An 18,403-nucleotide genomic window follows, 5' to 3' on the forward strand; every position below is an offset into this window, starting at 1 on the left:
ACACCCTTTGGAGTGCAACCCTGCTAACGCCAGATGCTTTGGGCACAGGGATGATGCCCTTTTACTCCTTGTCACAACTCACAAGAGTGGCTGAGAACTCCTAAGCTTCTACTCTCTTTTCCCCTTATCTTGTTAGATTAAAATTTTACATGTTGGCAATAGTGACATACAATATAATTTTTCAACAATAATTTACCTTCTAGTATATATAACATTTAATCGTAACAAAAATTTAACCATAATAAATACTTGTCAATTGAGGTAAGGAATCACAAAATATTTTTCCCTTAAAAATTGTTCAATGTCAACTAATTCTCGAAAGAAACGAAACATGATAAATATTTTGGAATAAACAATCTTTTAAAATTGTTCACGCTTCTCTCTACACAAACGTAAATGTGTCTTATGATATAATACTACAAAAGACTATGACAAATAACATGTATCTAATATAAGCACAATGATGAAATTATACGTTATTGCCGTCTTTCTTTTTGGGGTGACAATAAAGTGTCCTGCTATTATCTTACTGGAAATTGGATCATTTCACCTATATAAATATATCGACTAATTCGAGCATTTTAGTATAAACGCAAAAAAAAAGAAAAAAAAAATGTCTTTTATTTACTATTAAATTCAAATCCTAACTAACAACAATAACATATTCATTATCTAATAAAATTTCATAAGTGAGATCTAAGGAGGTGGAAGTAAAGAAATTGTTTTCAAAAACCTTCAACTCGCGTACATCAAATTCAAATATAAAAAAAAAGTAGAAATATAGCAACTACATCATGAACAACAAGGTAGTGCCATAATTACTTTCTTATTTTAATTTCTCATTTAGTGTTCGATATATATCAGTCCGACTATTCTAAATGCGCACCAGATAAAATCCCCCTATTGAAAGATAGCGATTCTAGTAGCCACATTCACTTCACCACATCTTTGACGGTGGGTCATAATTACTTTCACATTAGAATTTTTTAATTTAATGACAATTAATACTATGGGGGGGAAAATTCCAAAAGGGGAGACAAAAAGGAAAAAGAATTACGTGTATTCTTTTCTGCAATATATATTGATCAACCATTGAAAGTCTCTACGGTATCGGTATGCTCCTTGAGCACTCCATAGCAATGGAGAATTCGTCAGCTCCATCTTCATTACAAAACCCTAGTTCAAGATTCAAACTTTCCATCTTTTCAAGAACCCAATTTCTCAAATTCCAATATGGTCATCTTATTCTCTTTATTTTCGTATTTTCCCTTAACTCCTCCGTTATCGGTGGAGTTTCATATCCTCCTGAATTTCCTCAGATCCCATACCCACAATACTGTAACGACGTCGTTCCGAGCACCCCTTTAGCCCAAACTTTAACCCCTTTTAACGCTACATCGTTTTTTCTCACTCTTACCAACGCGTACATACACGCGCCGGCTGGTAATGCCGGGAAATTCAAGCCGAAAACCCTTAATTACTACACAGAGAATGTTTATCCGACCCAAAATGGTAAAATATTTAAAATTGAGGGTGGTTTGAGGTTTGCAGGAAGAATTGGTCCGGAGTTTTTCGGTGAATTTGTACACCGGCGGCAACTTCGGCTAGTTTATCACCGGCCACCAAGGTTTCCTACCGGAGGCTTCGGGAATTCGAGGGAGATTCGGGCTTCCGGTTTCTGGGATTCGGGTACTGGAAAGCTTTGTATGGTCGGATCAGGTTTGAGGAGGTTAAGTTCTATTAATGTTGTTCTTAAGTTGAATTATTTGAATTCATCTGATATTTTGCATAGTGTGGTTAATGGTACATTGGAAAGAATTGATGTGAATGATAAAAATGCATATACTAAGCCTGTTGAAATATTTGGTACGTCTTTGAGGAATTATGTTTATACTTTGATTGATAAAGAGGTTGAGAATAATGGGTTTAGTGAATTTGGTGATTGGTCTGATGTTTCGCTGGGAATAGATCAGGATAGCAGCTTGTGTTCAGTTATAGGTCGTGCCGGGACTATGGAAATGATGTATTTGGGTAATTGTAGCAATGGGAATTGCGATTTTCTTGGTGGTAATTTGTCAAATTTTAGGCCGACCTCGATGTGGTTTAATGCTATTGAGTGTGGGGATAATGGAAGAGGGAGGTTCTTGTTAAGTTTTGGTGATGGTGTGCACACCCGGCCAACTAATTTGATAAATCAAACAATAGTTGCTGAAGGGAAGTGGAATGAGAAGACAAAAACAGTTGACATGATTGGTTGCCGGATTTTCAATGGAAGTGATGCAGCTGAAAAGGGTTCTGTGGGGGATTGTGTTGTGAGGCTGAGTTTGAGGTTGCCTAAGCAATGGACCTTGAAGGAGAGAAGTGTTGTTGTTGGGGAGATTTGGAAAAGAAAAGACTCAAATCAGTCAGGTAATTATGGTAAAGTAGTCTTGCACAGCGTAAGAAATCTGGTTAACAGAATTGATGGATTGACATATGAGTATACTGTGATTGATAATGTGACGAGGTCTTGTGCCAAGGCACTGACTTATAAAGGGAAGGGAGGGAAGTATCCTGATGTACATTCATCTGATATGAGATTTGATATGACGGTGAGGAACAGGAAAAAAATTGATATTTTCAGTTATTCATCTCCATTGTCTGTGGGGGATAAGTTTTACCGGGATGTGTCTGGTTCTACTGTTCAAGTGAACGACAATCAAAGCACTGTGGTCAATATAAGCTATGTGCTGCACTTTGTTGCTCCATCTCAGTTCTTGTACAGTGATGAGCATACTCCTTTGACAATTGAAATTTCTGCTGAGGGATTATATGATTCGAAGAGTGGACATCTTTGCATGGTTGGCTGTATGTATTTTTCATCACGTCGTGAGATTTTACAGAGAAATTCTTCGTTAGACTGTGAAATTCTAGTTAATATTCAGTATCCTCCTTTGAATGCTAAAGTTGCCCATGGTGTTAGAGGTACCATTGAGTGCCTGAGGAAAAAGTCTGATCCTCTTTACTTTGAACCCTTGGAGCTTATATCAAATTCCGTCTACATTGACCAAGCCAAAAATTCCATGTGGAGAATGGATCTGGAAATGACCATGGTTCTAATTTCCAATACACTTGCATGCATCTTTGTGGGTCTGCAGCTATTTTATGTGAGAAAAAACCCAACTGTGCTTCCATTTATCTCTGTTGTCATGCTAGTTGTACTCACACTTGCACACATGATCCCTCTGTTGCTGAACTTTGAAGCTCTGTTCTTGGTCAACCGGGAGAAGCAGAATGTTTACTTTGGTAGTGATGGATGGCTTGAAGTAAATGAGATTTTAATTAGAATCATGACGATGATAGCATTCTTGTTGGAATTCCGTCTTCTTCAACTCACATGGTCTGCAAGAGCAGGTGTTGAGAGCCCCAAAAATTACTGGATATCAGATAAAAAGGTTCTGTATTTGTCTTTGCCAATGTATATTTGTGGTGGATTGATTGCTTATTTTATCCATCTGTCAAGAATGCCTCACCAGTTGAAGCTTCGATTGTCGCCTCGTTTTCATTACCAACAGCAAACTTTCTGGGTTGAGCTTAAATCATATGCCGGTTTGATCTTGGATGGATTTTTGCTTCCTCAGATTCTGTTCAATTTATTCTGCAACACCACTGAGAGGGCTCTCACCCCTGGTTTCTATATAGGAACTACCCTTGTGCGCCTAATGCCACATGTATATGATCTTTACAGAAGTCACAGCAATGCGTGGTCGTATGATTACATATATGGAAACCCGAAAATGGATTACTATTCCACTGCTTGGGACATCATTATCTGTTGTGGGGGTCTGCTGCTTGCTGTTCTCGTTTTCTTGCAGCAGAGATTTGGGGGCCGTTGTTTTCTTCCCAGAAGATGTAGAGATAGCTCCACGTATGAGAAAGTACCTGTAATCAGCACCGAGTCAATTACAGAAGCATGAACTGTCTGTAGAAATTTTATCCTTGATTTCTGAAGAAACTTTCATTTCTCCTGTCACCAGTTTCATTAGCTTTCAACACTAGCGATTTATACGTCAAAGATTGTATAGATGAAGTATTTACTTTAAGCCTGCTAAAGAATGAACATCTGGCAAAGACTATATGTTTCTATATATTGTTAGTTAACTCTTCTTTCAGATACTATCACTATGAACATTTTGAATCTAAGTGGGACTTGTATATTTGGCCCTCATATTATCCTTTAAAGTTTTCTTCCCTTCAACAAAATTATCAATTTCTTTTTCTAGTGAGCTCATTTGCAGTCTAGACCTTGCTGAGATAATCGTGACAATCTCTGACCTTGTATGTTTCGCCGCCGATGCATTGGCAGGTTTCTCCAGTACACTGCGCAGTCAGGCTTATCACATAATAGGAATAAACTGAAGTAGTCGGTTGTTTTTGTAAGAGATTAGATGGCACCTCTTCTCCTTCACAGGTGGCTTTGGACTGAGTTGGGGAAAGGAAGGATATGTCTGAGAGGTTGATTACTTGGAAAATGTAAGTGCAACTGAGTAGATTAGCCCAAAATGGAGTAAGCCTCTGTAATTATGCTAGCCAACTAACATTTGCACGTACAATTCAATCTCTCTTTACTACTGAAAAAATAGAGAAAAAACAAACAGCTGCAAGCTCAGTAGCCAAACCATAGTTGGTGAACAGTCCACTGCAGTCCATTAACCCATCAAAGAAAAATACGCATTATTGTGTTATTATCAGAAGCAAATATGCCATTTACATGCGGCCATATGTACATTACTACAAAATTGGAATCGTGGTATCATCTAACCATGACTCCTGAACCTGCTATCCATACTAAGACTAAAACTAAGAAGAAAAGCCCCAACTGCTCCACATCCGCTTAGTTAAACTGGTGCAAACCTGCAATGTCATAAGTGGTAATTGAATTACATCAAGCTTCATTAGTTGCAATTTTCCTAAATAAAATGGTAAATTGTTGCACATAAATAGAGACCCTTCATGGTTATTGGTGTCCACTTGTTGAGAAGAATCGGCTGTGAAACTTTTTTTAGGGAAGTGCTGTGTTTTCCGCATGTAGATCAGCTGATTCAAGAAGAAAGATGGTAGTATAGCAGAATTTAGTAAGAGCGAAAAGGGGAAAAGTTAGGTCCTGAGGTGTTTTAAGCTTTCAAAATTTGTAGCTTCAGGTAGCAAATCGACAACAAGATGGTTCATTAATTACACATGACTGCAAACGAAACCAGAAAACTAAACGAGTTAACTGTCTAGTAGTTCTTTTAGAGGTAAGATGGAGTGTACTAATGTCGATATCATATGATAGAAGACACAAGAACATTCCAAATCTATAGCAACCAATGAGTGTGTAACCAATTGGTAAGACATCTGATTCATTGTCAGCTTTCAGGCCCAGAAAAGATGGTAGAACAATAAATTATCAAGTAGTATCGTCAAACTTCCTAGCTAACTGAGAGGTTGTTGAGTATCATGGTGTCAAAGGTGCTAACTGTTGATGACATTATCATCACGCAAAGAATGACTTGAACATTAGGAGCTGATCAGTCAGATCAAAATTTTTAGCCGTCAATGTAGAAATTTTGACCATCCTCCCTCCCAGCCAACCGAAAACTAATATAACCTAAAATTACCCATATATACAACCCAAAAATAAATAAAGCAATAACCACACAGTTGTAAGTAGTAAGGAGAATACACAAAAGAAGTCGTATTAACCTCGTCGACTTGGTAGACTGAAGAACAAGAGGGTACCCCAGGCTGAGTAGAAGGCACAAAATCAAATTCCTCATCCAAGAGCCCACGAAAAAATGAAGGAGCTTATCAAGAAACACAGCCTATATAATCTACCTAGAAAAGAGATGCACATGCCTCTGAAATTAACTTGTTCCTGCAATCAACAGAAAAGTTAACTAAAACAAGCATGATCGTTGAAAATCAGAATCTCAAGCATTAAAAAATATATTGATAAGAGCCCCCAAGGCCTAGCTTGAGTGGCAAAAGGTGGAGGATTTGTGACTCGAGTCGCAGGTTCAAGCCCACACCATGCAAAGCGAAGCCCGGTATTTAAGTGGAGAAGGGTAGAGGGGTGGGCCCATTATCCACCGAGTTTAGAAGGCTGTGATTGGTCCAAAGGGCGGCGGGTCACTTTCTCGGTTATCAAAAAAAATAAAAAATAGCACATGATCTTTGAATGTATGACCTATTGAGGTGTACCAAATGATTTAATTGATGTACTTAGCCACCAGCACTGAGGATGTGCAACATCAGGACATTTACAAAAAGGAAAAACTTAGCTTCTAAACTGCTGTAAGAATCTGACTATTTCTAACATTTTCTCAGCTTGGTGTGCATCATATATTTGGCACCACAAAGCCTAAGATGCCTAATTCTTTTACCTCAAATCAGAGTTCATGGAATTATAATCTCTTTAGGCCCCTAACAATACCCCACCCATCCTGGGACCTTCAATCAAAAAAAAATCTTTTGTTCCTTTTCTCTTTTTTGGTGAGAAGGGTGAAAATTCAAGAGTTATTTCCAAACAAGTCATTCCTTACTTAGTGACTTGACACCAGTTAGCAATGTCATAAGTGGTAACTGAATTACATCAGGCTTCATTAGTTGCAATTTTCCTAAACAAACTGGCAAATTGTTACACATAAAAAGAGACCCTTCATAGTTATTGGCATGCACTTGTTGAGAAGAATCAGCTGTGAAACTTTTTTTAGGGAAGTGCTGTGTTTTCCGCATGTAGATCAGCTGATTGAAGAAGAAAGATTGTAGTATAGCAGAATTTATTAAGAGCGAAAAGGGGAAAAGTTAGGTCCTGAGATGTTTTAACTTTCAAAATTTGTAGTTTCAGGTAGCAAATCGACAACAAAATGGTTCATTAATTAATAATTACACGTGACTGCAAGGGAAACCAGAAAACTAAATGAGTTGCACTGTCTAGTAGTTCTTTTAGAGGTAAGATGGAGAACTAATGTCGATATCATATGATAGAAGACACAGGGCAACCAATGAGTGTGTAACCAATTGGTAAGACATCTGATTCATTGTCAGCTTTCAAGCCCAGAAAAGATGGTAGAACAATAAATTATCAAGTAGTACCCTCAAACTTTCTAGCTAACCGAGAGGTTGTTGAGTATCATGGTGTCAAAGTTGCTAACTCTTGATGACATTATCATCAAGCAAAGAATGACTTGAACATTAGGAGCTGATCACTCAATATGGTGTAAATTCTTGATCTTTTTGGTGAGAAGGGTGTAGATTCAAGAGTTATTTTCAAACAAGTCAATATGGTGAACATTAGTGACACCATATTGTAAATTCCTTGCTTAATACTCTTTTTGGTATATCAAATACATAATTTGGATGTGAAAATTCTGTCCTCTAAAAATGGAAATGTTGAATGAATTGATCATAAATTATGAGATTTGAAAATCTTTTTGCCTTCGAAAGAAGATATTAATTGTAGAGAAAAGGAATTTCCACAGTAAATGCAAATCCCTCTACAAGTATAATTTTAGCCCATCTTACAAAAGCTTAGAAAAGAATGGGAGGTTTGGGATGGGGGTTCCACTAACAGGATACTGATATTATAAACATCAACATTTTGCTTTGCTATTCACAGCAGAAAACATGTCAGGGAAGGCGTTATTCAAATCATTAAGAAAGAAATGTGATAAGAAAAAATAAGGGTAAACTAAAATGTGGACTAGGCAAGTGAATTAAAAGAAATAAGACTTTTGGAAATTGTGGTCTTAAACATGTCATGATATTTGTGTAGCTATAAAATCATGTCATTAAGGATAAAATAGAAGGTTTAAAGTTAGACTGTTCCAAATATATAAATAGGCCATTCTCTTTGGAAGTTGGAACAGACTAAAAAGGAAATAGTGTCACATAAGATATTATAAAGGGAGAAGTACTTTATCTGCATGTTATACTCTTGAAATGCAAAGACTTCCTAACCTCATTAGCATTCATCTTAGTCTTGTTTCACTAGAAAAGCATTTAAGTCCAGCAGATATAAAGGTAGCAAATATATTCTCAATGGATCTGTTTCTACATCAGCACTATTCAGAACTATTAAATCTCTGCCAAGAAAGCACTGCAGATTAACCAGTCCAAAACAGCCTAACAAGCAGTGGACAAAATGTCAAAAGTAAGAACGTCCGCTTTTTTTTGGGTTCTTTCTCAAGTAATTCAGTCAGTTCCATCATGTTGTAGATAGAGTCATGTTGCTGGCCTCATAAACAACAGTGCACCAAAGGCCTCTCATACAGAGATTATTATCACCTTTAATAAAGGTTAATTAAATTGGATTTCATCTAAGCCACTATGAATTTAAAGTTGGTTTAATTGAATCAGATCACTATAAATTTGGACAAAAAAACAAGTCATTTAACTACTTTAAAAGGTACCAACAGATATATGTAGCATGTGAATTAAAAGCTACACTTCCAATCATACAATAAATAGAAAAAACAACCACCTAAAATTAGGGTATCACCTCACATTATGAAGTTTTGCCTGTGAGGATACGAGAAATCTGAAGGCCCCTGCTGAAAGCTTCATTAAATAATATCCTTGTCTGCATGGATTGAAAACCAGGCATCCATGATAGAAATGCCAAAGGAGCCATAACAATTAACCCAAGCATCATGTCATATAACCGAGCCAATGACACAACAGTGCTCCAAACCAAAGTAGACTGCAAAAAGGGCCGGAGCACTAGGGCAATTTGGATTATGCCCCATCCAGTTGGAATAAATGCCAACAAACTTGTGATCAAGTCAAACAGCGTAAACAGGGTGAACCTCAACAATATAACAATCACCAATACCGTGACCAGAATGACAAGCAACTGCACCAGGCGATAATATATGTGCCTCTTCATGGCATATTTATCCTTTGCATATGCAATGGCAATGTAAATTGCCACAGCGGCGACCATAATAATCCAAGACAGCAAGTAAACACCAATACTGGTTTTACCACCAGCAATACGCAATTGATACACAATTCCATATTGAAAGAAGAAGAAACGAAGATCTAAAATAATCTCAAGCAATTTTCCCCAGAGACCAGTAGTTCTCAAGTGGTCCTGTTCTTCATACCACCATGTCTCCCAACTTTGATCTGCTCTTACAAAAACTCCTCGATTGTACCAAATCCAATGCATGAAATCATCAAAGTCATACACAGTTTTTAACCAGTCAAACCCAGAAGGATTGAACACAAAGGGAGATGTTATCCATGACACAACAAGGAACCAACTTGATATAGTCATAGCTATATACACAAAGGTATCCTTAGTCAAGGGGCTATGTGAAGCATAAACAACCAGAATCACTCCAAGTTCGATTGCTTTGACAAAGTGGCTGCGAGCATACAGTCGATAGTTCTCACCAAAGCTCTTGCGCTGCACAACAAAACCACGTCCAGTTGCTCGATACTTTGCTCCGCCATGCAGAATGGTCCTTCCAAAGAAATGTGCACGGGTTCCCATTGAGTATGTGAAAAATAGTGAGGCAAGCTGCAGTTGCATAGTTATAAAATCCCAGACTGCCGGAAGGAAACCATGTTCCAAAGAGTTCTCGACAATCATAGGGAGGGCAGTGAACACACCAAGCTGGATAACAAACTGCTGATTCAAAATTGAACCAAGTGCTTTGTTGCTGGTGGCATTTTTGCTGGCGTACTCCTCAACACCACTGAGTGCAAGATAAAGGCGCCCCCACAAAAACGTATAGACCATTACCACCACTATCATGTTGTTGAAGAAGAAGCCAACAGTTGTGTAGAAGAATGAAAGCATGCGAAAGAAGTCTAGTCTATGACCCAACCTGTACACATCTCTGCTCAAAACTTGTTCACCATTACCACTAGCAACCTTAGCCTCAAACATGGCGATCTGATTCAATCCAACATCCCTTCCCTTACCCACTTGTATGTATTCATGGTGGGTAACATTGCCACCTCGCAAGGTACAATTGAATCCAGCAAATATATCCTCACTTATATTAATCACCTTGGAAGCCTTGCTGATGCCACCTCTGGACAAGAACCAAAACCTATCAAAGACATCTGGATGACCATAGTGCATCCGTACCTTGAGAGGATCGGCAAGAACGCGTTGCCCCAGAGTCACAAAACTTGTCTCCTGAGCAGACATGAACCAAGCAAGAGATGACACAGAACCAGTAAAGATATTTTCACGAACTCCCAGAATGGTGGGCTTCCTTATACCATAATTCTCCTTGAATTCCTCCAATAGATTCCGCATCTTAAGTGCCTCTTCAAAGTAATTGTCTTGATTCATGTCTATAGTCTGAACTGCATCACCTCTGGTGAAGATAATGGCATGGTTCTGATTCTCCGGCTTACCCTCCCCAAGTTTCAGAGGACCAGGCAACTTTATGCGATAAATTTCCACTTCTTGCTTCAGCTGTTGATCATACTTCACTAGAACGGAAAAGTATTCTACTTCATTTCTTCCCAAGTAAACCTCATCTACATAAGCAATTCGGAGAGCCTCATTATCCTTCATCAAATTTAGGATCTCCTCAGCACGTGGATCACGCCTCTTCTTCTGAGAACCATACACCTGGCATGTCACCACGTAAGTGAATTTCATTAGAGCAGCACCAAACTCGTGTCCTTTGAAAAGAAGGGTGACACTGCTACTCGATCTGTGAAGTTTTCGAGAAGTTTGTAACATGCCAGAGCCATCCCTACCAAGTGAAACAATACTTTGTGAGCCATGCCTTATATCAACCTCTGAAGCAGAATCAAGGAAGGAAAGCATCTTGAGAGCCTTGTAATAGTACATCATGCCTCTTACAGTACGGGACAGAGTCTGCCCCCTGTACGACGCCCAGAGACGAACCTCCCTTGCTTTAGTGTTCCATATCTCTTTCTCATCCTTCATTCCTTCTGTACGCATCCGTTCCATGAAATTCTCCCACTCATCATCATAAATCTTCTGCAGATAAAATATGGTGGATACTCCATCTTCATTTGGACTCCTAAGACTCTCTTTGCCAAACAGAACTTCCTCGTCATAGTAAGGGGTCAAGACGCTAAAGGCCATCATCTTCTCTACCTGAGGAGCTCGTGGCATATTCATAAAAAGAGAGTTACTGAAGAAAGCAATACGCCGTCTTGCTTCCTTATTTTTTGGAACATTGTGCATTGAATCTCTGGAAGTAAGAATTGTCTGCAAACGGCGCAGCTGCCTAAAGAAGAAAGCATCTTGGATATCAGGAAACTCAATTGCATTTTCAAAAAGAAGCCCCTGATTGGTATCTGGATTTGAAGGAGCAAGACCTTCCTGCATCAGTTGTTCTGTTCTCTTCTTCACCCTTGGAAATTCCCGAACTGAAACCTCATACAAGGCCTGTAATACATTGACCATATCACGCAAATCCGGCTCTGGCCTGAGCAAAAGCTCAATAAGAGATACCAACTTTTCATGAATGCGTGGCAAGAGGGTCATCTTGTAGGCTTTAGTAAACTTTTCAGAATGAATGCAAACATCAATATCATTAAAAAGTGCAGTGACTATTGAATGCTCTTCAGTGTTGTGTTTAATGATCTCTAGTAGCAAGTATTTGATGCTGTCATAAGCCTCAATCACTGCACACCTCCTATACTCATTCTTGCATATCCTAAACCAAACCCATCTATCAGGTGCATCTGCCAGCTCACTTGCATGGCTGAGAGCAAGAAGCAACTCGTTGCACAAGAGAAAACACGGCCAACGAATAACCTTAATATCCCAACAGTTCGGTGGCAACTCCATCAGCTCCAGCTCGTGATCACTCACGAGGTCTTCCTCCCTCATAGTTATGATGATCTCATTCCATATTAAGGCAAACCTAGTTGCGTCCACCTGGCTCGATTCAATCTTCTTGTATGGCTGTCCAAGTCCATATCTTAACTTAATCCGATGTATTGCATTCCGAAGCTTGTGAACCAGGGTGTCCTTAGCATCAATAGTCTGATTCTCGGGCATCAGACTGAACTGCAATGCGCTTGCAAAGAACTGGAATCTGAGTCTGAGCTGTTTAATGTTCCTAATTTCACCTATATGTGAGAACAACCCAACTGCTCCTCCTGCAATAGAAGAATAGATAGTGTACCAGATCTGCAGGTCAACTAGATAAATAAGAACAATTGGAATCCACAACAAAACAGCTGCTAGCTCATTTGTGCTACCAAAAAACTCATGCCACTTATACTTCACATTATTCAAATTCAAAAGAGCCCGTGTAGGACCAAACAGCGGCCTTATTTGAAAGAAATAACTGAAGACAAATTTGGACGCCAATACAGCAATCCAAAACATTGTGTACTTTATGTTATTAATAAGCCCTTCCCTGAGTCCGCGACCCACAAAAATCCTGGTGTGGAACCACCATGTTAGTAAGTAAAATATTGGCCAGTCTGTGTTTTCAATCACATTTCGTATCCATGGGAGAATGAAAAGAACAAGAGCTAACAACTCTGGGATGATAAACACCAGAGCAATCTTAAGAAATGTGAAGATCCCTTGATTAGCCTCGTATGACCACCTCCTATCAGAATTCTTCTGGATCCAAATTCTTGCATAGAACACCCCAAACACAACTGCCCATGTCACAGCAACTACACTTTTCAAGACCATCCTCACACCTATCCACACTGTATCCCTGGTAACTAAACTATACTGAGTTCCAGCATCAAGGATCGACTGAATAAACCTCAAACCAGCCCAAGTTATGAAGATCGTAAGCAACTGCACTTGCACATCCCTCCTTTCCAAAGCCTGCCATGGAAAATCTGTACCTTGCCAAGCAACAATAACAGCAGCCTGAAAGAATAGTATCAACATCACCCACAACCTATCAAAGCTCCTAAATATATTCCAGAAGGTCCTCTGCTCCACAAACCCCGTCTTACCAACTCTCCTACCAACAGTAGTATCCAGAAAAGCACTTGACAAGTCAAGCGGCCATTTCAGCCTCCGAAAACACTTCCTACTCCAAAAGAATTCATTAATATCATCATAATTCCTCCAAGCTGAATGAGGGGCAGTGCCATTTCTACTCCTCTCAACTTCACCTTTAATTGTCATATAAATGGGAGTGACAACTTTATCCAAGAAACCAAATTGCTTACAAGTGTAAGGAACAAAAGGGTGTCCAGTATTCTCATCAATGTGACCATCAAGAATGTAATTTAGTTCCATAGCCATATGATGATAAATATAACACAAACATTCAGGAGTAAAACGGAGATTTGCAGCCTCACCCCAAATCAATAAATACAGACATACATACAAGAGTTCACGACGAGAAATTTCAGGATTTTGGCGTCTCGGTAGTCGAACCTGTGACTTCTTCGCAAGATATGAACACCAAGATGAGTAATTTTTCAATAGCTTCTGCCGGAACTGCCGGAGAACACCATAGTCAAGGCGGTCCGGGGAGGAAGGCGGTGGTTGAAGGCGCATTTGAGAGTTAGCCAACTGGAGAACCAAGTTTTCCCTTTGATTCTTCACGTTATCATCTTGGAACCCAAAGAAGAGCCCAAGCCAGTCCATGAGGTCCATGGTGTCACGCCATGGCATGAACGGCGGCAGCCGGAGATCCCCAACGTCGCGTAGAGCAGCTGAAGCAGCACGCACTTCTGGATACCTCAAAGAAGGATGGTCAGCCAACAAATTATTGATGGGTATAATGTTGAATGGCTCCACTCGAGGTTGCTGCTGCCGCGGTGGCGCGTCATCAGAACCACTACCGCGCGTGAACTGTGGCCTTGGCCGGAGATTCATTGCATTTGGTTCTACAGCAGCTTTTCACTAATGGGTAACTCTCCAAAACCACTTTTCTCCCAAAATTTCAAACAGCAAAAGTTGCCACTTGCAAACAAACAAACACATACGCATATACTATAATATATAATAAAGTAACGGGTATATTCGAATACTGGGTAGGGTGGGTACGCTGGGGGGTGGGGTATTGGTAAAGGGAATCAACAGTGTAACTTTAATGGAGTAAAAGGTGAGATTTTTAATGAGAGGAAAACGGAGGAACTTATTGAGAGTTGCAGAAAAAAAGGGAATGTAGTGACGTAGACCACGCGCCAACAACTGCGGTTGTGGGAGTTTGTGTGTAGGACGAAAGTTTGAAAGTTGCAGCTTTCTGTGAGAAACCTACAAGACAACATGACAAGGCTATTATTCAAAACAAGTATTATGGGGATAAGAGCAAATTTTAAATATTAAAATTATCAATAAATTGAATAAAATTTTAAATAGGCAATAAAATATGCAGAAAAATGACTTAAAAGGCATAATGTCTTTTAAATCAAAAGGGGATGTCTAAGATTGAGTGGCGATGCAGTGCTAGAACTAATTCATTCTTATAAGAGGTTTCGAATTTGAACTCTTGATATAAAAAAAAATTAAGTGAAGAACACCACCCCATATGAATCTTACAGTACGCATTTAAATTTAATTAAAACTTTAATATAAACTCCAGACATTGAATAGAAAATCAAAGGTCTAAAAGGATAATATCACAAGACTAGATAAATTATTTATAGGAAATGAATGTCCATATATGATAAAACGACAAAAATAGTCTATCATTATCATAAACATCTTAGTGTGAATGTCCATTTAAATATAGAATTTTTGGATAAATTTGCAATTGAGCGGACGATCTTTTTTAAAGAAAATCTCGAATTTGCAATTAAGTATAGCTTTAAAAAATAAATAATTCACACAAATAGCTTCTGAAAAATCTTGTATTTATTTCTTTAAAAAAAAAATTATATCGAAAAGTTAAATCAATTTATTTATACAATTATAAGGGAATTCATATTTGTAGGAAAACAATCAAGTGATTATCATGTCTATGATGTGGAAAAGAGAGGCTTATAGGGATCTTAATTTGGAATTTTAGCATCTCTACTTTTCCCTTAATAAGTATGTCTTCAATGTTTGCAATTCCTAAAGCAAATATACTTTTCTTATTCTACATGGAAACGCATTACTAACCCCCTGTATCTGAAAGGCATAATACATAAATATGATCATTAATTTAACTTCAGCGAATAATTATGTCTTTCAATTTTGAGAGTATATAAATAGACACTTAAACTTGTATAAATTAAACAAGTAGACACACGTGTTCTACGTGGCATAATACAAATATGACATAAAATTGCCATGTAGGATGAATATGTCTATTTATTCAATTTTATATAAATTTAAGTGTCTACTTATGTAAATTCAAAATTAAAGATAATAATTGTCGGCTGACATCAAGTTAAATGTTATATGTATATATTAGGTCAATCTAAAATGTTTGCAACTTGCAAGCATTCCTCTATGAGTACTTCATAATAATTCATTAATGGTAGAGTTTCATTCCATCAAAGAGTTTTTGGATGCAAGGATAATTTGCATAAATTTAGCTTATCTGTTATTTTTTCTATTTTATTTTACGTGAAGATGTTATATTTGAAAGAATTGAATTATTTTTTAAAAATTAATCTACTTAGAATTCAATCTATTTTGGCAGAGCATTTACTATCACGGAATGTGGTGATGTAGATGACGCGCCAGTAACAGCGAATGGGGGAGACGTGGGTAGTATGTAAGTTGACGTGGATCCTACTAGACAACATCAAAAATATGAATGAAAAATTATGGCCATAAGTACAAATGTTTCCAACACTAATTTTAGTACTCCTAATGACCTAATTAGATTTGATATTAGAGTTTTTAAAAATCAAAGAAAATTTCATAATTTTATAATTCTAAGTTATAGTTATATCGAATATACTAAAATGATTGATTTTAAATATACATGCAAAAGGTAAAAGTAAAATATTACTCCAAAAAAGGAAAGAAATTATTTATTCTGAAATAGACCATTACACAATTAATTCTGAAATAGAGGAGTATTAATTCACTTCTTTATATTAATTTTGGTAACTATTCGATTCAATAATATTGTGGATTAATTTAGTGTTAATCCACAATATGATGTGAAATAGTATTTTTAAATGAAATTTTAAAGTTGAAAATATTTTTTAAAAACAAACTTAAATAGGGGAGAAAAAATGAAATTTTTGAAGTTGAAAATATTTTTTAAAAACAAACTTAAATAGGGGAGAAAAAATGAAATTTTTGAAGTTGAAAATATTTTTTAAAAACAAACTTAAATAGGGGAGAAAAAATGAAATTTTTGAAGTTGAAAATATTTTTTAAAAACAAACTTAAATAGGGGAGAAAAAATGAAATTTTTGAAGTTGAAAATATTTTTTAAAAACAAACTTAAATAGGGGAGAAAAAATGAAATTTTTGAAGTTGAAAATATTTTTTAAAAACAAACTTAAATAGGGGAGAAAAAATGAAATTTTTGAAGTTGAAAATATTTTTTAAAAACAAACTTAAATAGGGGAGAAAAAATGAAATTTTTGAAGTTGAAAATATTTTTTAAAAAATAATAAAAAATTGAAATTACAAATATCTTTTAAAAATAACTTTTAATTTATTTATTTTTGGGGGTGGTGGTAGTAGGGGGCTGGAGGTAGGGGTGAGGGTGGGGTAAAAAAATTGAAGTTAAAAACAAGCTTTAAGTTTTTTTTAATTTTTTTTTGGGGGTGGTTAGGGGCTGGTTTGAGGATAGTAACAAAATAAATTGATTTTTTCAACAAAAATAAATTGTAATTTAAAGTTTGAAAAGAGTTTTAAAAAATATTTTTCTTAAGTTTTGAAGAGAAATCATTTTCCTTACATTTGAGAAAAATGAGTTAATTTGAAAAACATTTTCCAAAACATTTAACCCAATCAAATATTAAAAAATTAGAAAATATTTTCCTTCGTACCAAACACACCCAAAGAATAAAGTGTTTCTTTTTCTACTGGCAAAAAGAATCTAAGATTATACACATCATGATGATCAATATTTGACAATATTAGCTGTCGGTATAAATCAGTGTCATAAAAAATTAAAGGCTTTTAGGCACCCTTTTTCTTCTCCTTTTTCAAATGGGAAAAGGGATTAAATTACGTCCTTAAAATTTTGAAACGGTTCAAATTTACTTTTAAAATATGTAAAATTATTGAATTTATCTCTGAACTTTAACGAACGTGGTCATTGTTCGTGCCATTGTCTATAACACTTAAACCTTCATCATCCTTATTGTTGAAAACAATGGGAAGATAGCTAAATCAAATAAAATAATACAATATCAAATGGTGTGTGTAAATTTATTTTGTTATAAAAAATATAAGTAAAGAGAGAGATAAAAATATAAAATGCTACATGGGGAAGAGGAAATGTAACGGCCACCGCAATTAGTCGGTTTTAATATACATAAGTTAAAAATAGGTGAATTTATTTGCTTTATTCATATTTAAAACATGAGCTGACTTCATAACAACATCATCACCCTCCTAGTTCAACCTATAGCTCGACTCTCGAAAAATAAATAAACTAAATAAAAAAATAGATATTTAGTAGAATTTTTAATCTTAATTAAAAAAAAAATTATTAAGTTCTCGTAAATCATAAATCCACAAATTACATAAAGCATGACTTTCATTTAGAGAGAGAGAGAGAGTTGGTTAATGCCACACACTTGCACTCGTTCATATTGGGCGATTTCCCAACCTTTTAATTAATTTGGTTTGGAATTGGGATGGTAATTCGACGGGTTAGGTTAAATTTGATGGGGGTTAAAATGGATCAAAGTAATTAATGGATCAAGACCTAACCTAATAAAAAATTGTTTGGGTCAAGTAAAGGGTCATAGTCTAATAGTTTAATATTTAGTAAGTTTTAATTATTTTCTTTGCTCTTTTAAAAGATTTTAGTACCTAATAGAATTAATATTTTTCTTTATTATGATTATATAGTATAACATATCAAATTTTAAAATAAAATATTTTTTTGACAAGATTTCTCATTAGTCAATTGAGCTCAACCCAATTTTTAATAAGTTGAAATAAATTAGGCTAAATGAATTGAACTAATAACTGAGCAGGTCAATTACCTAATCAAACTTAAATAAACTACATGGATTGAGTTTGATTCACTATCTTTTGAGCTAACAAGAGAAGAATTACATATGAGCAAAACAAACCTTGTATTAAGCCCAAATGTCTACTTTGGGATGAAAAAATAAATAAAAAAAGACCACTTATTTATATATTAAATCATTTGTAAAAATACATTTGAAAAAAATAATCTAAAAAAATAAATTCAAATAGCTACTCACTCAATCGTTTAAACTAAAAACATTTGGTAGATGTATAATATATTATAATTTAGGGAAATTGTATAAAATAACAAACTATTAATTCAAATTAAATGTTATAACCACAGTTTTA

The 18,403-nt window shown here is 36.2% G+C and overlaps 2 protein-coding genes across 3 annotated transcripts; one reads left to right on the forward strand and one right to left on the reverse strand.

Moving 5' to 3' along the window:
• The first annotated feature begins 1,060 nt into the window (after nucleotides 1-1,060).
• LOC107060606 (uncharacterized) lies at nucleotides 1,061-4,197 on the forward strand. The gene has a single exon (XM_015308655.1). It carries the CDS (start codon nucleotides 1,116-1,118, stop codon nucleotides 3,954-3,956), a length of 2,841 nt encoding a protein of 946 aa, XP_015164141.1. The 5' UTR covers nucleotides 1,061-1,115; the 3' UTR covers nucleotides 3,957-4,197.
• Nucleotides 4,198-4,702: 505 nt separating this feature from the next.
• On the reverse strand, nucleotides 4,703-14,217 carry LOC102591660 (callose synthase 11-like). Of its 2 annotated transcripts, none has more exons than XM_006346978.2 (3): nucleotides 8,527-14,217; nucleotides 5,725-5,896; nucleotides 4,703-4,893 (listed from the first exon to the last, which is right to left on the reverse strand). In XM_006346978.2, exon 1 carries the CDS (start codon nucleotides 13,826-13,828, stop codon nucleotides 8,528-8,530), a length of 5,301 nt encoding a protein of 1,766 aa, XP_006347040.1. In that variant the 5' UTR covers nucleotides 13,829-14,217; the 3' UTR covers nucleotides 4,703-4,893; nucleotides 5,725-5,896; nucleotide 8,527. The 2 variants fall into 2 exon arrangements, with proteins under 2 accessions (XP_006347040.1, XP_006347039.1); XM_006346977.2 differs by having other exon boundaries at nucleotides 8,522-14,217.
• Nucleotides 14,218-18,403: the final 4,186 nt, after the last annotated feature.

Source organism: Solanum tuberosum, unplaced genomic scaffold (assembly GCF_000226075.1).
Source record: "Solanum tuberosum cultivar DM 1-3 516 R44 unplaced genomic scaffold, SolTub_3.0 scf00083, whole genome shotgun sequence".
Classification (NCBI taxonomy): Eukaryota; Viridiplantae; Streptophyta; class Magnoliopsida; order Solanales; family Solanaceae; genus Solanum; species Solanum tuberosum.

Excerpts from the sequence above, each read along its gene's own strand:
- LOC107060606 (XM_015308655.1), top strand. The coding sequence starts at position 1,116 with ATGCTCCTTGAGCACTCCATAGCAATGGAGAATTCGTCAGCTCCATCT.
- LOC102591660 (XM_006346978.2), bottom strand. The coding sequence starts at position 13,828 with ATGAATCTCCGGCCAAGGCCACAGTTCACGCGCGGTAGTGGTTCTGAT.